Source organism: Chelmon rostratus, chromosome 19, assembly GCF_017976325.1.
Source record: "Chelmon rostratus isolate fCheRos1 chromosome 19, fCheRos1.pri, whole genome shotgun sequence".
NCBI lineage: Eukaryota > Metazoa > Chordata > Actinopteri > Chaetodontiformes > Chaetodontidae > Chelmon > Chelmon rostratus.
In genome coordinates this window covers 12,218,283-12,235,730 of record NC_055676.1, presented here as the reverse complement: position 1 = coordinate 12,235,730, position 17,448 = coordinate 12,218,283, and the positions used below count along the sequence as shown (strand labels likewise).

Here is a 17,448-nt window from a genome sequence, read left to right as displayed (position 1 = left end):
TAGCTGCACGTGCAAACAAGAAATTACGCAAGAACAACATCCACAGATGCTGTGTGCTGCAGTTTTAATAGGTTTCATATGCGGTGCACGTGATAATGTTAAATTGATCATTTAAGGTTGTGCTAATGATGCAAACATGTTCTCAACTGTCCTCTGTTATTTAAGATGCCTCTTGAGGGTCCCTGTAACAACAATCTGCAGCCACACACACACGCACGCACACACACACACATACACACACACACACACACACACACACACACACACACACACACACACACACACACACAGACTGTCTCTCTCTGTGGCCATGTATTATGTGTGTGTGATTTAATTATGTGTGCATCATGTGGATGTGTTTGCTCTGTGGATTGTGGCGCAAAAGACCAAATGAAGATTGTAACCTCAGTAGAAAATGATTCCCTTTAATCTCCTCAATTTCCCCAAATTTAAATTGTCCTTTGGAATAAAAATTCTTCAGTTTTCAAAACTTTCAAATTTTCACTCATGGTAGCTGTAACAGTCAGAATATTGGCCATAAAAGTTTTACATATAGGAAATAGGAATATTAGTAAGTGTAGGCAGCCATGTATATGCAGTTCCAGAAAAATCAAACTCTGTATCTCCATTACCATTTTTCAGAGTCTAAGTCACAACCCACCTGCGAGATCTTAAATGGGCTGTGCAGACTTTACTGAAAAATCCCTCAGTGAATTTCTTAGCAAAAATGACCTGTAATCTTCTCTACATTCAAGTGGAGCTTTTAAAAAAGATTCTTTGTGAAAAGAAAAACATTTTCAGTCATAACAGCTGTAACAGTTGATGCAACACCACAGGAAAAATCCTAATCAGCTTCAGTAAAATAACTCTCTGCTGCTCACGAGTTAAAGGACTGAGAACAAGCATTCTTGAAATAAGTCTTCATTCTTCATCCCTCAAGCCTTTTTCTTCATTTAGGTATTTTAAGAAGAAATGTTATAAACTAGAAATTTAAATTAAATGTACGAGATCATATTACTTTCAGTCACTCGAGTCACAATTTAAGGAACAAGAAAAGTTTAACCACAAGATGACGTCATCTTCCTAACAGGTGGCGTGTTGAAAGGAGGCCAAGGCACAGAAACCCGAAGAGAGCAGGGAGAGCTCATGAATACTGAGCAATTAACCATCTGGAAGATTGCAATAGAGTCCTGAAAGTATGAAAAACATCAATGCATACATACAAGATGCATTTTATGGCATCCTGTCTTGCTACAGTGTGCTGCTAATTGCAAATTTCTCTTTGGAGATCAATAAAGTATCTAGCTAGCTAGCTAGCTAGCTAGCTATCAAGCTATCTATCTTCCGAGTCACTCAAATTGATATGTAACACATCAACTAAAGGCTTGTTTGGGAAAGTAGTGTATGCTGACACCTAGTGGCAACGCCGGAACCTTTCTGAGCCCGGAACTTTGATGTACAAGATGCTGTTTGCTTCGGAGTTATCACGAAGAAGGACCGGATTCCGCCGACGTTATGGCCTTTTAAAGCTAACGCAACCTACCAGCAAAAACAGCTAAATTTAACTTTGGTCCGCGGTCTGGTGTGGTTGTACTCCACATGTCTCACAAACAGAAGCGGGTGTGGAGATACGTGGAGGAGGGCCGGCTGCTGAAGCTGAAGACGTACCTGCGGAAGCACCGGGACCTGGACGTGAACTTCTCCCAGGGCAGGAGGGAGAGGAGCCCGCTGCACCTGGCCTGCTGCCTGGGAGACGACGCTGCGCTGCGGCTGCTGCTCGAACACGGAGCCGATGTTCTCCGGAGGGACCGTAAAGGAGACACAGCGCTACACACCGCAGCCAACAGGGCTCTGAAACACGGTAAAACAGGTAAAGAGAACAGACAAAGAAGCTGAATTCAACGTGAGCCGTCGTTCGTCATATATTTGATTTGATTTTTGTTTTTCCTTCAGCGTATGACGACCTGGTTGTTCCTCTCACGAAAAGCTGTCCAGAGGCAGTGAATGCTGCCAACAGCGCCGGAGTCACTCCTGAAGACCTGCTGAAGTGGATGAAGCACACAGAGGTAATAATAATAAAACAATAAAGGTAATAATACATTTAGATTAGAGTCAGTGTTAGGGTCACATACTGTGTTGTTGCTGTGTGTTGATGGATGTCAATAACAGCCGTAGGGCTGAAACTAATGGTCATTTTCATTGTAAACCAGTCCGTTTGCCATCTTATCACGCAGTCACCGAGTCTGCCAGGTGTCAGAAACCCGTGAAAAATGCTTGTCACCAATTCATATTTGCCTAATTTCTTTTACATGCTAATATATAATGTCAGCGCTGAGCTGGGTAGTTCATTAATTGATTAGCTGATTGTCAGAAATATAATCTGCAGCTATTTTTTAATCATCAATTTACTGGTTAATTTGTTTTCCAAGCATATTTTGCTTAAAGAAAGGCAACATTTCCAGTTTTCTCAGTGTGAAAATTTGCTGCGTTTCTCTGTTTTGTTTCATTTTAAACTTAACATGAATTTGGGTTTGCTGGTCAAAAGACTCTGGGAAACTGACATGGTTATTTTCCATCACATTTTCTTTTTTCAGACAGTTTATAGACAAAAAGATTGATGATCAGGTTATTGGCAGGTTAATCATTAATAAATGTTACTATTATGGTGAGAAGACATATGAGAAGATGAAAGCAGGGCTGCACAACATTTGTCATCTGACCAGATTTAATGGATCATTATCTAAAATGTCTGTGCATGCTTTGTGTTTATTGAAAAAAAATACATATGTTTATTATATATATATTTAAAACACACACATATATATATATTAGTAAATACACAGTATATACACACATTTTTTGCAGCAATCCATAAAATGTGGTTATCAAACTCTTTGTGACAAAGATATGTGATGGAAGCAGGATATAAATAAACTTTATTGTCTAAAATGAAATCAGTGCACTGACACAGTTAACTTCACTGGGAATTTACTATTTACAGATTACCCCAAACATCTTCTTCTGCATTAATCCCCCGATATATAAATCAGGCTTTATTTGAGACCAGATTTGAAATAACACACACACACACACACACACACACACACACACACACACACAAAGACACATTGAGTGTGTCAGGGTAGGAACCCAGTCTACGTTGTATCAGACCAGACCAGTGATTTAGCCTGTTTTGGTCTTTTACTTCATATCACATCAAGTTTACATTAACTGCTGAGCATTATGCTCTGTATGCCAAAGTATTTTTGATATTAATTAGTACTTTCCAGGTGGCCATTGTTTTCCATTCATTTCAGTGTGGTGTAATCATTTCCTTGTGTTCTTCGCAGACTGCAGGAAACATGAGCCGTCCATCTGAAGCGGACCCTGAGAAGGAGTGGCTGGAGAAGCTGTTTGGTGAATGCGAGGATGAATTCTGTGAAACCTTCGGAGTATATGATGGTAGTTTTAAACTCATTCTTTAATGCTTTTTTTTAACTTTCTTCTCTTGATAGTAACACTGCTGTATTTGTTTGTCACAGCGGATGATTTTCTTCCTGTTGACGACGACGACGAAGACTTCGGGGACTGGGCTGATCGTATTCGAAGAGAGTATTTCAACAAAAAGCACGCTGAAGCTCAGAGACTGGCAGCGGCGTCTTCCGGACGGAAAAGAGGGAAGAGCAAACAAGAGAGAGAGCAGGAAGCGCAAAGCAACAAGGAGCTGCATGAGAGGCTGCAGAGGGAACATGAAGAGTATTTGGCTCGAGCAGCACGTAAAGAGGAAGAGACTCGGCAGGGGAGGAAGCGCAGGTACGAGGAGGGGTGTGCGGCTACTTTTTATGGTGGCTCCTCAGCTGGCGGCACAAAGCTGAGCTACAGCGACATCCCCTGGCCAGCTCCACGAGGCGCCGTGCAGGAGATGGTGGATGTGATGCTGCACGGTGTGGACCGAAAGGACCTGCCGACGTTTCGCAAAGTTCTCCGGAAACAGCAGGCGCTGTGGCATCCCGATAAGTTTGCTCAGCGATGTGAAGCTCGATTAGAAGAGAAGGACAAGCAGCGGATCCTGGACACGGTCACAGCTCTGTCACAGGAGCTCAACAGACTGGCCCAGAGTCTGAAGACTTAAGATTTAGCAAAACGTATCAGATATTGTGTGATTTCCTGGAAATGCGTGGATGTAAAACCTCTGTAAACAAAGCATAGAAAAAAATATTGAATTAGTTCATGCAAAAGAAACAGTCCAGCACACTGTCAGTCACTTTTAGTCATTTTATTAACAGTGTTACAACCCCCAGACCATCATCAGGTGAAAGTTGTCCATACTAACAGCAACAGTGCCGTATATGTAAATGTGAACATATCCCAATGGAAAAAAGCACGAATGAGAGGGCACCAGCAGCACTTCTTTGCATGCATTCAAATCACGATGAATGAGCTGTGCTGAAAACAATTCAGGCGTCAGTCTTGTCTTTTCTGAGAAATACAGTTGCGTGAGAAAGTTTGGCCACCCCTGGTCCAAATTGATGTTATCGCGAATAGTTAATTGAGTAGGAGATGGACAGATCTCCAAAACATATAAAGTTAAAGATGAGACACTCTCTTCAACATTCTACGCAAAATTAGTGCATTGTATTTGTTTTGTACAATTTTAGCAACATACGAAAAAAAGCTGTCTGGTAACTTTTACCAAGGTCTCTGACCATAATCAGCTCTCTCGTGCCACCTGATGCAAATTTCAAAGCTTTGTAATATATACTCTGACTCACTCCTGCTTAAAATGAAAGAAATGTGTCATCTTTAACTTCATGCTGTGAAATCAGCTGCTGAAACGTCAGGATATTTGGCATTTTTGTTTGAAAAATGACTGAATTCTCAACTATCAAAATACTTATTTTTTTCTGTCAATCAACCAATTGTTTCTATTTTTTGGCGTCCCAGAGTATTTTGATAGAATCACATATTGTGATCCCTGTGACAATAGAAACTGAGGGACAGTACTGTTTAGAGGTTTGTATGTGTGGGCCAGTAACCACTAGGCCGATCTTATCTGCTGATTTGAACTTATCACAGATATTAGTATCAGCTTATATTTCATCCATTAAGAAACTGCAGTGCAGAAAAAACCTTTTTTTTTTTTTTGTCATTCTGGTTCCATTTTTGCAGAGTTAACCGTGTTAGGGTACTCCTTGTGTTCCAATAAACATTCAATAAAGGTCATAACAAATGCTCTGTTCACAGTCACACATCTGGAGTACAGTCCCAGTAGTGGCATTGCACAGATCTGTCCTGCCAGTCTGGGAATTGAACCAGCAACCCCTTCTGGTTGCAGCCCTTAGACTACCTGACCCTTGAAGTAGACCACTCCCCTGCTCCTGATGTAAGTTGCTTGATTCAAAAGCATCAGCCAAAAGAGAGCATTGTTAATTTATTGTGAATAATTGCATCTGACCTCAATGTGATCTGATATACATTTTCCTGAAATGTGAGTTTGTACCTGCAGGGTTTGAACAGTGTAGCTGGTCCCCACTGAGCGGGTTGGGTGCTCGACTGAACACTGAGAATAAATGTTCTTCTGTTAAATGTTTGATCTTAAAAGAATAAAAGTAACAACAGGCAGGTTTCTGCAAGCCTGAGTAACATTTGTGTTGAGTCATGTGGGCCATCTAAAGGTATTTTCACTGGCACAGCCTGCGGTCAGCGATGCTCGTACATACAAACACACAGTGATAATTTATCACATCGGAAAATTTGTTTAAACATGTAAAAATAAAAAACACTTATTCCCAAAACACCATAAATAAAGGATTTCACATACAAAGAAGAGCAGATGGTCGGCCCGCTTTCAGTGATGGAACAGAATGAGAGGATGCGCAGGTTGCCAGGTTTGACAGATAACCCCCTTTAATAAAAAAATACGAGACAAAGCAATTAACCGAATTGTTTACACCCAAAATTCAGATTATGCCTAAAAAATGAATAAAGTGAAATTGCTAAAGTTGGAGTGATTAAAATTTCTTAAATACATTTTGCTATCATTTTAGATTAGACAAATTCGTTATTTGTATTTTCATATGTATATAGCCTGTATTATATCTATCTCTCTCTATATATTGTATCTATTTATATTTCATGTCCTCATAAAGCCTTTTGTTTGAGCTACAAAAACGCTGTGCTCCATGATGCTAAAAAAAAAGACTCAAATAACTGATGATGCTCCAGGTTAAATGTTGACACGGTGCATATTAATGTCAGTCAGACTACACTTACGGACAGATATGGTGTCGTTTGTGTTCATTTAGCTGTTAACTGCCAAATCAGATCTCCAGTTTCACGCTTAAACCACTCTGCCTTTCCAAACCAAGAAACCGCGATTATTCCAGCGGATTCCACTATATCTGGCAACCCGGAGACGCAATCTGTGTCAATTGCCGGGCGACGTAGAGCGAATAAAGGCCGAAGTCTATTTCTGACTGTCTTATTTTGACGGATGATACCTCGTTCAGCCGCGTTTGTCTCCACGGCGGTTTCATGATTTATCTTTTCGGTTTGCACGTCGCCCGTTTCCGTCCGGCCAGCGTTGCGTCGTCGCCGCGTTTCTGCGCTGTAATGACAGGTGTTCAAGGTAAAGCGCCCACAGGATGACGCCTTTCTCTCCGATCGCTCGATGCAAAAGGTGCATTAGGGTGGCTGCTGCCTGTGCCTTCATGTTGTTTGTTCAGTAGGCATCAGGCGGACTGGAAGGCAGACAAAGCGGCGCGACACCCAGACTCAGAATGAGAAAAAAATCTCCCTTCTGAAAATCGCCTTTATTGTCAGACAGTAATTAATCCTCGCGGGGTTGCTAATTGGTTGAGGGGTTTTAAAGCCGCGCACCGACTGCATGAATTTTGTGATGTCCTATTTTCGCCTGTAGTGCACGGCCCGTTGTCCAGGTTCAGTCGGCTACAGGCAGATTATCAGGCGGCGGAGGAGCGCCGTCTGTCAGATAAAGATGGTGTTTCGGAGTGAGGAGATGTGCTTGGCGCAATTGTTTCTGCAGTCCGGCTCTGAATATGACTGCATCAGTGAGCTCGGAGAGCTGGGGCTGGTCGAGTTCCGAGATGTGAGTAGAGATGATGATGATGATGATGATGCACAAACACTCATGTTTGCCAAAAGTCTTTGTATTGTTTTTGTCTAATACAGAATAAATTGATTCTGACTCACCTTACATGTATATTTGAGGGATGGGGTGAATGGGAAACTCCCCCGTAAATAGATTTTAATGTTCCTCCACACTATAAAGATTCTATCTGTTTATCTATCTGCAGGAATAATATTTAAAGATTTAAAGTCAAATTACTTGACTTGTCTAGGGGAGATGCGAGTGTCCAGTACATGAAGTTTTTAACCATATTTAAACTATAATAAGCTCTAATGATCAATAATACAGCCAGTCTAAAGCTCCATGTAAAGATGCTGTGATGAACCTTGTTGTGCGCTGACCGATGCAGTGACCTGCAGCCACCTGACCTGTGATGCTCCTCTGGTTTCAGCTCAACCCGAGCGTCAGCTCATTCCAGCGGCGCTTCGTCAGCGAAATCAAGAGGTGCGAGGAGATGGAGAGGATTCTGGGTAAGAGAGCACCTGGGTTGGTTCAATCACGCGGGTGTAGCCTGAGCACACACCTGGACAGATATATCTTGTAAAACAGTGCCTCAGAGATTTAGATCTTGCAGTTTGCCACAACAGCCCAGCAGTAATTACCATGAAACAAACCGTCAGCATGCTTCTGTGGACAGGCTACCTTCTGAGGGAGATCCAGAAGGCGAACATAGCCGTCCCAGAGGAGGATGAGAGCCCCCTTGCTCCTCCCCCCAGACAAGTCCTTGAGATCATGGTAAGTGTCATTTCAGCCACATTTTATTCTAAAAGCATGTAATTTAGCATGTTAACCTGCACACGAGTATCCTGGTTCTGATTATATTTGAATGAGCCTTTTATCTCCTCCCTTTTGCCTTTTGTTTCAGCTTCAAGTTCAGGTTCAACTTTATTGCCATGCTCTCTGCCTTAACACAAAGGACTCACACTACTGACCTATGTAGTCTGTGTATGCAATGAGTTCATACGCTCAATAAATGAGGCGCTTACGGGTGCGCCTGGATCCTGCTCGATTTAGCATCTCCTTGTAATTATCAGTAATGGAAGATGAGCAACACGGTAACATTGATGAGTTGTTTAAATCCCATGGTATCCTGGTTCTGGTGCTCCATTTAACAGAGTTCACATCTCTCAAAACTGGGAAAACTGGGCTTATCCAGGTGTCTGAAAGATATGATGTGTAAACACAAAACCAGGTTACTGCCAACACCCAATCATAACTGACTGTGCACTTTCCATATATTGTTTTTCTACTGTTTATTTCATATTATAGAGTTTAATTTTTAGAAAATCATGATATATTTTACCATTTTGTGTTCTGCATGCGTAACAATGCAAGTTTCCTTTGCAATTAATTTAATGAAGTTGTTAATGTGTAGTGTTTTTGTCTCTCTATCGATCCAACTATGCCTATTTATCTACAGGGATAATATTTAATGTTTTTAAATGCCATTTAGTGTTCATTCTTGGCTACTTCAGTCACCTGAAGAAGTTGTCTGACGGCTTAAGATGGTGTTCCCTGTGTGCTGATGTTCAGGAGCAGCTCCAGAGGCTGGAGATGGAGCTCAGCGAGGTGGCCCGAAACAAGGAGAAGCTGCGGAGGAACCTCCTGGAGCTCACCGAGTACACGCACATGCTGAAGATCACGCGGAGCTTCATCCACAGCCGCTCCAGAGTGAGTGTGTTTCTGTTCAGCCTCTCATTCGTCACGCGCACCAGCCGCAGAACGCTTCCCCTCACCTCGCCAGCAGCATCTCGTTTTCTTGTCGCTGGTGTGTTTTGTTTCCGCGGGTGACAGAGGTGGAGCGAGTGTTGCCTTTAATTAATGACACGATGCGGCCGTTACGAGCGGCGCCTGACTCATGCGGGCTGCCATGTTAAAAACAGTGAGAATATGTGAGGCAGGCGTTCGTGAGGCTAAACATCACATTTCAACGTGTGAACATCACATCGGCTTTGTGTGGAACCATGTAAGGAGCAGTTGATGTAAGCTGTCATGAATGAAACGTGCTCCTTTTTATAATTAGCATGAGGCTCTTGGTCCCCAGTATGAAGAATTCCCCACGATGGAGACGGACTCTGTGACAGGGTGCACCGGGATGCAAAGACTTGGAGCCAAGCTGGGGTGAGCTGCAGTATGCTGCCATTTACATCCACTGAACAGTCACAATATCATCAAGAAATTAGCTTTAAACCTAATCTGATCTCTCCTGGCTGTAGGTTTGTGTCAGGCTTGATCCAGCGGGTAAAGGTGGAGGCCTTCGAGCGCATGTTGTGGAGAGTGTGCAAGGGTTACACCATTCTCAGCTACGCAGAGGTGGACGAGAACCTTGCTGATCTGGACACTGTGAGTTCAATTGAGTAGCTCTTGAGGGAAGCCAAGAGAAATACTGCAACATCCCCCCTGCATGTTGAAATCAAACAGACACATTTGAGTGAAAATGTTCTGGAATTGTTGGCCAGGGTCATACCAGGCGATGCACTGGATTGACAAAACACCTGGATTCATGAAGCTGTGACGCCAACAAATCTCAATCTGTTTATTACAGATATGAACGAGGCATATTTGAACATTAAATCTGTAAAGGCTGAAACGAAAACTCTTGGCTGTTCCCTGGTTAATGTGCTCCCAGCAGCTGGTGTTTGTGTTCAGCCAAAGATTGTTTGCGAGCTACTGTAAAAGACTCTCTAACACCACCGTACGACCATTTTAATCTGAAAAATGTAACAGTTCCCACAAAAAACAGACGTGTTTCTGCCTTCTCAAGGAAGGCAGAAACACAAGGAAACCTTATGAGACATCTTTGAGTTGGATTTTAGCCTTTACTTTCTTGCAAATGTTATGTAAATCTAACAATATTTGAATGGACTCCGATTCAATAAGTGGATTTGATGCTGGGTTTGAATTAGATAAGATGCTATCGAACCTCTTCCCTGATCCATACAGTTCTGATGAAGCAGATTTGGGGATTTTTGAGGGCTAAGAAGGATGTTTTTTTCCTCAAATCTTTAACTTTGATTGCCACTTAGTTTTCAGGGGTTTAAAACTACCGTAAAACTCACTGACCAGGATTTAGCTGGCATGTTAATAGAATGATGCTCTGGTGATTAATTACTTAATGTACCAGCAAAAGGAAAAGCATTGTGGAAGTTATTTTTTCATCACTGTATGTGTGTTTTTTGGGGGCTTGAGTACTAACTTGCCTGATCTGTGTTGTTTCAGGGTGAGATAAGCAAAAGTGTCGTGTTTCTCATCTCTTTCTGGGGCGACCAGATCGGACAGAAAGTTCAAAAGATCTGCGATTGGTAAGAACGCCATCATCACGTGTCTTTGGCTTTCAGTGCCTCTTGGTCTCTCCTTCAGCATCAGCACACATGTCCGTCTTTGTTGTCCTCAGTTACCACTGCCATCTTTATCCACACCCCGAGAATGATGAGGAGCGGGCAGATGTGTTGGACAGTTTAAGGACGCGCATCCAAGACCTGAACAATGTAGGCCTCACCGAGCCTTGAGCCTTTTCCTTCAGATGGGAACACTGAACATGCATTCTCAGAGCGTTTGCAGTAACTGATGTGTTCCTCCAGGTGCTGCACCGCACCGAGGACTACCTGAGGCAGGTTCTGCAGAAGGCCTCAGAGTCAGCCTACACCTGGGTGGTGCAGGTGAAAAAGATGAAGGCAATCTACCACATCCTGAACCTGTGCAGCTTCGATGTCACCAACAAGTGTCTGATTGCCGAGGTGTGGTGTCCCGTCAGCGACCTGGCAAACCTGCGTGGGGCTCTAGAAGAGGGCTCTGTGAGTAAGAAGAAGTATTAGACCAGACGGTGATGATTTGTGATCTGCCTGCAGCTGCTTCAGTGCTGAAACAAGCGGTTAAGCAGCACATGCATGACCACCTGTGATTGGACAGTTTACCCGTGAATAGTGCACGAGATCCTATTAATTACTTTTAAATCCCTACTTTTACTGCTATGGTTTCCTGAAATTCGTGTTGTATTTTATGCCTTGTATTTCCTGTGATCTGAATGGACTGAAAGGTTTACTTACTTACATTTGATTTGAGGCACAAAAGCAGCCTCTCTAAACACAAAGTATCGATGTTGCAGCAGATCAAGTCTGACTTTTTGTGGAAGCCAAAATCCTGCTTGCGATTAGCATTTGTTTAACGCGCTGCATTAGGTTTCGGGGTGAGAGAATAATCTTGTTTTCAGAGAATCATTTTTGGCCTCTTAATTGAATTGGCATTACTTATCAGCTGTTAAGCACTCAAATTGTATGACTAAGACTTTCCCATCAATACCAGCAACAGGCGTTTTGGATGATTCTCTCTCCTTAATCACTCTGCTTTTTTTTGTTTGCTTTTTTTTTTTCTTTGTGTACGTTGTATGCCAGCAATTCCTTCTGCTCCAGGCTACATATTTGATTGTTTTCAGATCAATTTTCGCACCCAGAGAAAAACATTTTCAGAGAATCGATCAAACCTTAGAGTGTTTGACGTGAGATGCTGTGTGAACAAAAGGAAATGTCTAAAGGGAGCACCGAACATCCTCAATGTGTCAAACACATATTTACTGTATTAACACTTGTCATCCTCAACATTTTTTCTTTCTTTATAAACAGAGAAAAGGTGATGCCACCGTGCCATCCTTTGTGAACCGCATCCCAAGCACTGACACTCCGCCGACCCTGCTGAGAACCAACAAGTTCACATCTGGCTTCCAGAGCATTGTAGAGGCTTACGGGGTGGGTGATTATCGCGAGGTAAGCCCAGGTAAGAACTCCCACTGCGTCTTGCAAAGAACAAACTGCGTGCGTCTCTTTGTTAAGTGCAGCTCCGGAGAAGTTATGACTGAGCACGCTGAATGTGTCTCTCTCGCTGGCAGCTCCCTACACCATCATCACGTTCCCCTTTCTGTTCGCTGTGATGTTTGGCGACCTCGGCCACGGGTTGGTAATGAGTCTCTTTGCCGTGTGGATGGTGCTGACGGAAAAAAAGCAGAAGAAGAAAAGATCCAGTAATGAGGTGGGAATGAGTTGCTCCTCTCATCCGTAATGCAAAATCCACTATCTAATAGTGGATTAGCTTTAGCTGATAGCTGTGTATCTGCTGGTCTCAGATATGGGCGACGTTCTTCAGCGGACGCTACATCATCCTGATGATGGGGCTTTTCTCTATCTACACCGGCCTCATTTACAATGACTGTTTCTCCAAGTCGCTCAACATATTCGGCTCTGGCTGGAGCGTCAAGGCTATGTTCACAAATCAGCAGTGGACGTGAGTTATCAGTAAAATAAACACTCAGCAACCTTTTTTTTTTGGTGTATAAGTGCATGTCATGTTTTTCTAATTGATGCATATCTTTATTTCACATTGCAGAAACAAAACTCTCCAAACAAATGCTTTGCTGACATTAGACCCGAATGTCAGTGGGGTTTTCAGTGGTCCGTACCCATTTGGCATTGATCCTGTGAGTAAATACACTTGGGCATACAGTCAAACTATAATTAGGCTAATCTCTAACCATTTTCAATGAGAGGCTTTTTTTTATATTCCATTAGATATGGAACATGGCAGTGAACCGACTGTCCTTCCTCAACTCCTACAAGATGAAGATGTCAGTTGTTATTGGGGTCATCCACATGAGCTTTGGAGTCGTGCTGAGTGTCTTCAATCACTTGTGAGTCACTCGAGATTGAAGAGTCACTGACAGTAACCTTACATCGCTTTTGTTCCTGCACTTACAGCATGGGCAGCTGTCAGAGTCAGGCATCAACATGTGCAGATAAAAATTTTGTCAAATGTATTGGCAGTGAATATTTGAATGAGTCTCTGTGACAATAGACCTCCATCGTTGTCCAAAATTAATTACCAACACTAAGAGTCTCCAGCCATGCTAGCAGCTCTGTGAGGTTGTACTTAGGCAAAGGAGTGCTTTGAGCTAAATGCTAACGTGAGCATGCTAACATGCTTGCAGTGACAATGTTGACATGTTGGTGTTTACCATGTTCACCATCTTAGTTTCATGTGCTAGCATGCAAACAATTGCTAATTAGCACTAAACAAGAAGTACATCTGCGGCTGATGGGAGTACCATAAGTTTTGCACAAAGTATCTGACAACAAATTAACATTCTGACCTGAAGATGGCATTGAAGAAAAAGTTTCAGCAGTTTAGCGTCTGAGAATAACGAACGTCTGTGACAGATGTCATGGCAACTCATCCAGAAGCTGTTAAGGTGCTTTAACAAAAAATAAAATGTCAACCTCCTGGTGGGGCTTGAGGAAAAGTCAAGGGATCATCAGAGTCAGCGGGCTTTATCCAAATCCATCTAATCCATTAAATAGACGTGGAGATATTTCACTCTGGACCAAAGTGGTGGACTAAGCGACAGACCAACATAGCCATCCCTAGAGCCATGTGGCTAAAAGCACATCAGTGAGCCACGCCACTGCAGTGGATAACACGTTCCTGCATTACCATGAGCATGGTCCCCAGCTGAAAATAGTCCCCTAAAAAACTGTTTAAGCGACATTTGCGAAACACAGCAGTGCCCAGCTGTTTTAAAGATTTCCGTCTTCAGTAGGAACCAATGGGCTCAGGGGTGGAAGCCACAGACAGGCAAGGGAAGTCTGAAAGTACCGAGTCGCGGTTCTCTTATTAGACGATGACAAACATAAAGAATATCCTTAAAGCAGCTGCAAGCATAACATGGAATATATTTCCCAACATACTGTTTGAAATGTCTCTATATTCAGTTGTTCAACTGGGACACAGTCAGTTAATTCCACTTACTTGTTAGCCTCAGCTTTTTTTGCTCAATTAACCCTATTTTTGTCAGTGCACAGCAAGTTGTCTGGACATGTAAAAAAAAATGTAACATTTGCTACACTTACCAAACTATTTTAGAAAAGTTTCTCAGTGTTCCCTTTTATAGGTGCCAAAATATAGAGCTTTTTCCAGGAAATTTCATTAGAAATAAAAAAGAAATTAAATAATGAAAAATGTTGCTTTTATTTGTAGTCATCTCTTCAGCTAGTTCTAAATGTCTCAAATGATTCATGATGATTCATGCATTCTTGCGTAAAAGCTGTGTCTGTTGTTTCATAAGCATCGAGGGGTCCAGTCATTAAAATCACCACCTCATCACTTTCTTTATTCCCATACTTTGCTCTCTCCCTTCAGGCACTTCCGACAGAAATTTAATGTCTATCTGCTATTTCTTCCTGAGCTGCTCTTCCTGCTCTGTCTCTTTGGCTACCTGGTCTTCATGATTTTCTTCAAGTGGTTGGCATACGGTGCACGAGAGTCCAGCCAGGCTCCCAGCATCCTCATACACTTCATTAACATGTTCGTCATGCAGGGGAAGGATATCGCTCCTCTCTACCCAGGGCAGGTATGTGTCGGCGGTATGGTCTGAAACACTCTCAGGTCTGGATGTGTTTCGATCCTCGTTAATGCGATGTTTGTTATCTTGATTCCACAGACTGGGCTGCAGATTTTCTTAGTTGTGATAGCTATGCTGTCAGTTCCTGTGCTGCTGTTAGGGAAACCTCTTTACTTGTACTGGCTGTACCGTGGAGGCAAAGGCCTGCGCAGACGCAGAGTATGTGTCATCACGCCTGTTTAAAATATGTCCACATGTTCAGCTTGTGCAGCTTTTGGTCCGTTTGTCCACAAAATCAGCGCTGTTGTCTCACCTCAGGGTTATGAGAGGGTGAGGCGTGTAAGTGAGGATGACAACTCCACTACACCGTCCTATGAGGATGATGAAGAAGAGGGACTTGATGAAATAACCAGCAGAGAAGCTCTTCCCAAAGAGGTCGGAAAGTCACCAGCATCCTGCTTTTATATGTGAAATGTTGTACTTCAGGGTGCAACATGCAACGTTAAATGTTACTAATGTTTACTGCTGTGTGAGGCTGCGTGTGCTGGACAGTGGACGTGGTCGTTGTGTGTTGCATCAGTGTCTTGCTGTCGTGTGTATGCTGCATTTGTTGTTTTTGTTGTCGTTTCAGCATCTTATCGTCTTGTATTAGTATTTCTTAACCTGTCACGTTATTGATTTTAGAGCATCTTGCCAAAGTCACGTTTACAAGAACACTGATTGCTTTACACTTGAATATAAATAAAGAAATTAACTGAACGAGGGGAATTAGTGTCTCAGAAAAGAACTGTGGAGCTAATTTTGAATTGTTGTGAATTTTGCAGAAGGAACGAACGATGCATTGACTTCATTTTGGTCAGCGTGAACGATGTATGATATATTGTATACGGTTTGATCTGTTTTGCAGTTTGATTTTGCAGACGTGCTCCTGTACCAGGCCATTCACACCATAGAGTACTGCCTGGGCTGCATTTCCAACACTGCATCATACCTGCGTCTGTGGGCGCTCAGCTTGGCTCATGCCCGTAAGTGCGGTCACAAAAAGCAGCACCCTCTGAGCTTCTTTGTTTCTATTGACTTCTGTTTTGAATTCCTTCACCTTACACCTTTTTGAGTGTGTCTTTGTGTTTTGTGCATGCTTGTGGTTTTGTTGATTTCAGAGCTGTCTGAGGTGCTGTGGGCCATGGTGATGCGCCTGGGACTGAGGATCACCACGAGAGTGGGGGTGGTGTTCTTGGTCCCTGTGTTCGGCCTCTTTGCCATGCTCACCGTGTCCATCCTGCTAGTCATGGAAGGCTTATCGGCGTTCCTCCATGCTCTCCGACTGCACTGGTGGGTCTCATTCTACCAAATGATCTGGATAGTCACAATCTTATAAAAGTATAAATATAAATACAGTGAAGTCAACTGTAGCTTTTGGAATTAGCCATCTAGTTGCTTAATTTAGTGATTAATCATTTTGTCTAAAAATTGTCAGAAAATAGTGGGAAATGCTTAAACCGACAGTCCAAAACCCAAAAACATTGAATTTACCACCAGCAAATATTCACATTGTACTCAAACAATTGATCGATTATCAAAACAACTCAACATCTATTGAATGATTGATCGTTTCATCTTTAATCATATTATTATGATATAGCTTAAAGTATATATTTTCCTATTCTATGAGTCAGCGATTAAGTGAAGTGATGCCATTTTCTGAACTTATTTGAATGCTCTAGATGAATTAAGTAGACTAAATGTTCTTTTCAAGCACTGAGTGAGAGCTTCAGTAATGAGTAGTTTAAATATAGTCACATTATTAAGATTGAGACATCAAGTTCACTGTTTGCATTCAGCGTCCTCACTGTTGCTCTTGCTTGCTTGAACACTTGATTTCAGGGTGGAGTTTCAGAACAAATTCTATCATGGGACCGGTGTCAAGTTCGTGCCCTTTGACTTCTCCCTCCTGCCCTCCGTTTTTGAACAAGATGGCCTGCTTTAAGAATACGGACTCTGATGGTATTGCGTGTGAGGGGAGGCAGACTTTACAATTGGGAAGGATGCTGGACGCTGGAACAATTCACACTGTGATAACGACAACAAACCTTGACAATGGATTGAAACTCACTCTTGTAGCAACGTTTTTCACCATGACGATTTTTAAAGCGCTGCCGGCCCTGCTGACTGCCTTACTACTGTACCCAGCAAACCTCTGACGAAACAGAGGCTGAAAATTCTTCTCGTTCGGTTGATGATTTCATTTTGTGGGTGGGATATCGCTCAACAGTATTTGTCACACCAGTTGAGTGAACATTTTATTTGCATTGTGCTGTGTAAACTGGTTTTGTATCACTTACAACATGGTATTTAAAATAAACCGTTATACAGTGCAATGTAAAGTTCAAATATGTTACAACAATATCCACTGAAAACCATGTCGAGCATCCTGATGTAGTGCCATAGAGATTTATTTCGGATGGTGATGTGGAGATGCCTTCAGGTTTTTTAAAACCTGCAGGCATCGAAATCCTAAAGAGAGAATAAAAACATTACAACCCTTTTTGTGAGGCATATTGTCACAAAGCACTTTGCAGAAATGATTGTACAATGTAAGGTTTTCACTAATGACTGCGATGATGCCAAATGGAAATAATCCTCAACTGTTAGCTGTTTGCTTATTTACTTATTAATGCATTTATTTAAACGTAACCCCCCCTGTAATCGATAGAAAAATATCAAACACTCCAGAAAAAGTCAAGAAGCCTTAGGTCTTTCTTTGATGATACTGCTTGTTGCGTTCCTTAATGATAATTAGTCATGGTATTTATTTAAATTATTGTCTGTACAAGAGTCTAATATTTTACCATTTTGATGTGTTGAATAAAGGTTTCAAGAAATGCAAGCAAATGAAGCCTTTGTGCCAAGTGTG

General features: G+C 42.3%; 2 protein-coding genes across 2 annotated transcripts; both read left to right on the top strand.

Annotated features, from left to right (window-relative positions):
* Positions 1–1,511: 1,511 nt before the first annotated feature.
* On the top strand, positions 1,512–5,720 carry nfkbil1 (nuclear factor of kappa light polypeptide gene enhancer in B-cells inhibitor-like 1). Its single transcript, XM_041960500.1, has 4 exons — positions 1,512–1,870; positions 1,954–2,066; positions 3,351–3,462; positions 3,543–5,720. The coding sequence occupies exons 1-4, from the start codon at positions 1,600–1,602 to the stop codon at positions 4,130–4,132; spliced, it is 1,086 nt and encodes a 361-aa protein (XP_041816434.1). The 5' UTR covers positions 1,512–1,599; the 3' UTR covers positions 4,133–5,720.
* Positions 5,721–6,969: 1,249 nt separating this feature from the next.
* atp6v0a2a (ATPase H+ transporting V0 subunit a2a) lies at positions 6,970–16,786 on the top strand. Its single transcript, XM_041959561.1, has 20 exons — positions 6,970–7,108; positions 7,542–7,620; positions 7,788–7,885; positions 8,684–8,821; positions 9,174–9,271; positions 9,367–9,493; positions 10,370–10,452; positions 10,545–10,638; positions 10,732–10,944; positions 11,770–11,920; positions 12,033–12,172; positions 12,267–12,424; positions 12,527–12,617; positions 12,709–12,827; positions 14,333–14,543; positions 14,634–14,753; positions 14,853–14,969; positions 15,442–15,559; positions 15,695–15,866; positions 16,419–16,786. Exons 1-20 carry the CDS (start codon positions 6,998–7,000, stop codon positions 16,519–16,521), a joined length of 2,541 nt encoding a protein of 846 aa, XP_041815495.1. The 5' UTR covers positions 6,970–6,997; the 3' UTR covers positions 16,522–16,786.
* The last annotated feature ends 662 nt before the right edge of the window (positions 16,787–17,448 follow it).

Coding starts and splice junctions, on each gene's coding strand:
- nfkbil1 (XM_041960500.1), top strand. CDS start 1,600: ATGTCTCACAAACAGAAGCGGGTGTGGAGATACGTGGAGGAGGGCCGG. Junction 1,871..1,953: donor TCTGAAACACGGTAAAACAG/GTAAAGAGAACA, acceptor TTTTTCCTTCAG/CGTATGACGACCTGGTTGTT. Junction 3,463..3,542: donor AACCTTCGGAGTATATGATG/GTAGTTTTAAAC, acceptor TGTTTGTCACAG/CGGATGATTTTCTTCCTGTT.
- atp6v0a2a (XM_041959561.1), top strand. CDS start 6,998: ATGGTGTTTCGGAGTGAGGAGATGTGCTTGGCGCAATTGTTTCTGCAG. Junction 14,544..14,633: donor CTCCTCTCTACCCAGGGCAG/GTATGTGTCGGC, acceptor TTGATTCCACAG/ACTGGGCTGCAGATTTTCTT. Junction 14,754..14,852: donor AAGGCCTGCGCAGACGCAGA/GTATGTGTCATC, acceptor GTCTCACCTCAG/GGTTATGAGAGGGTGAGGCG.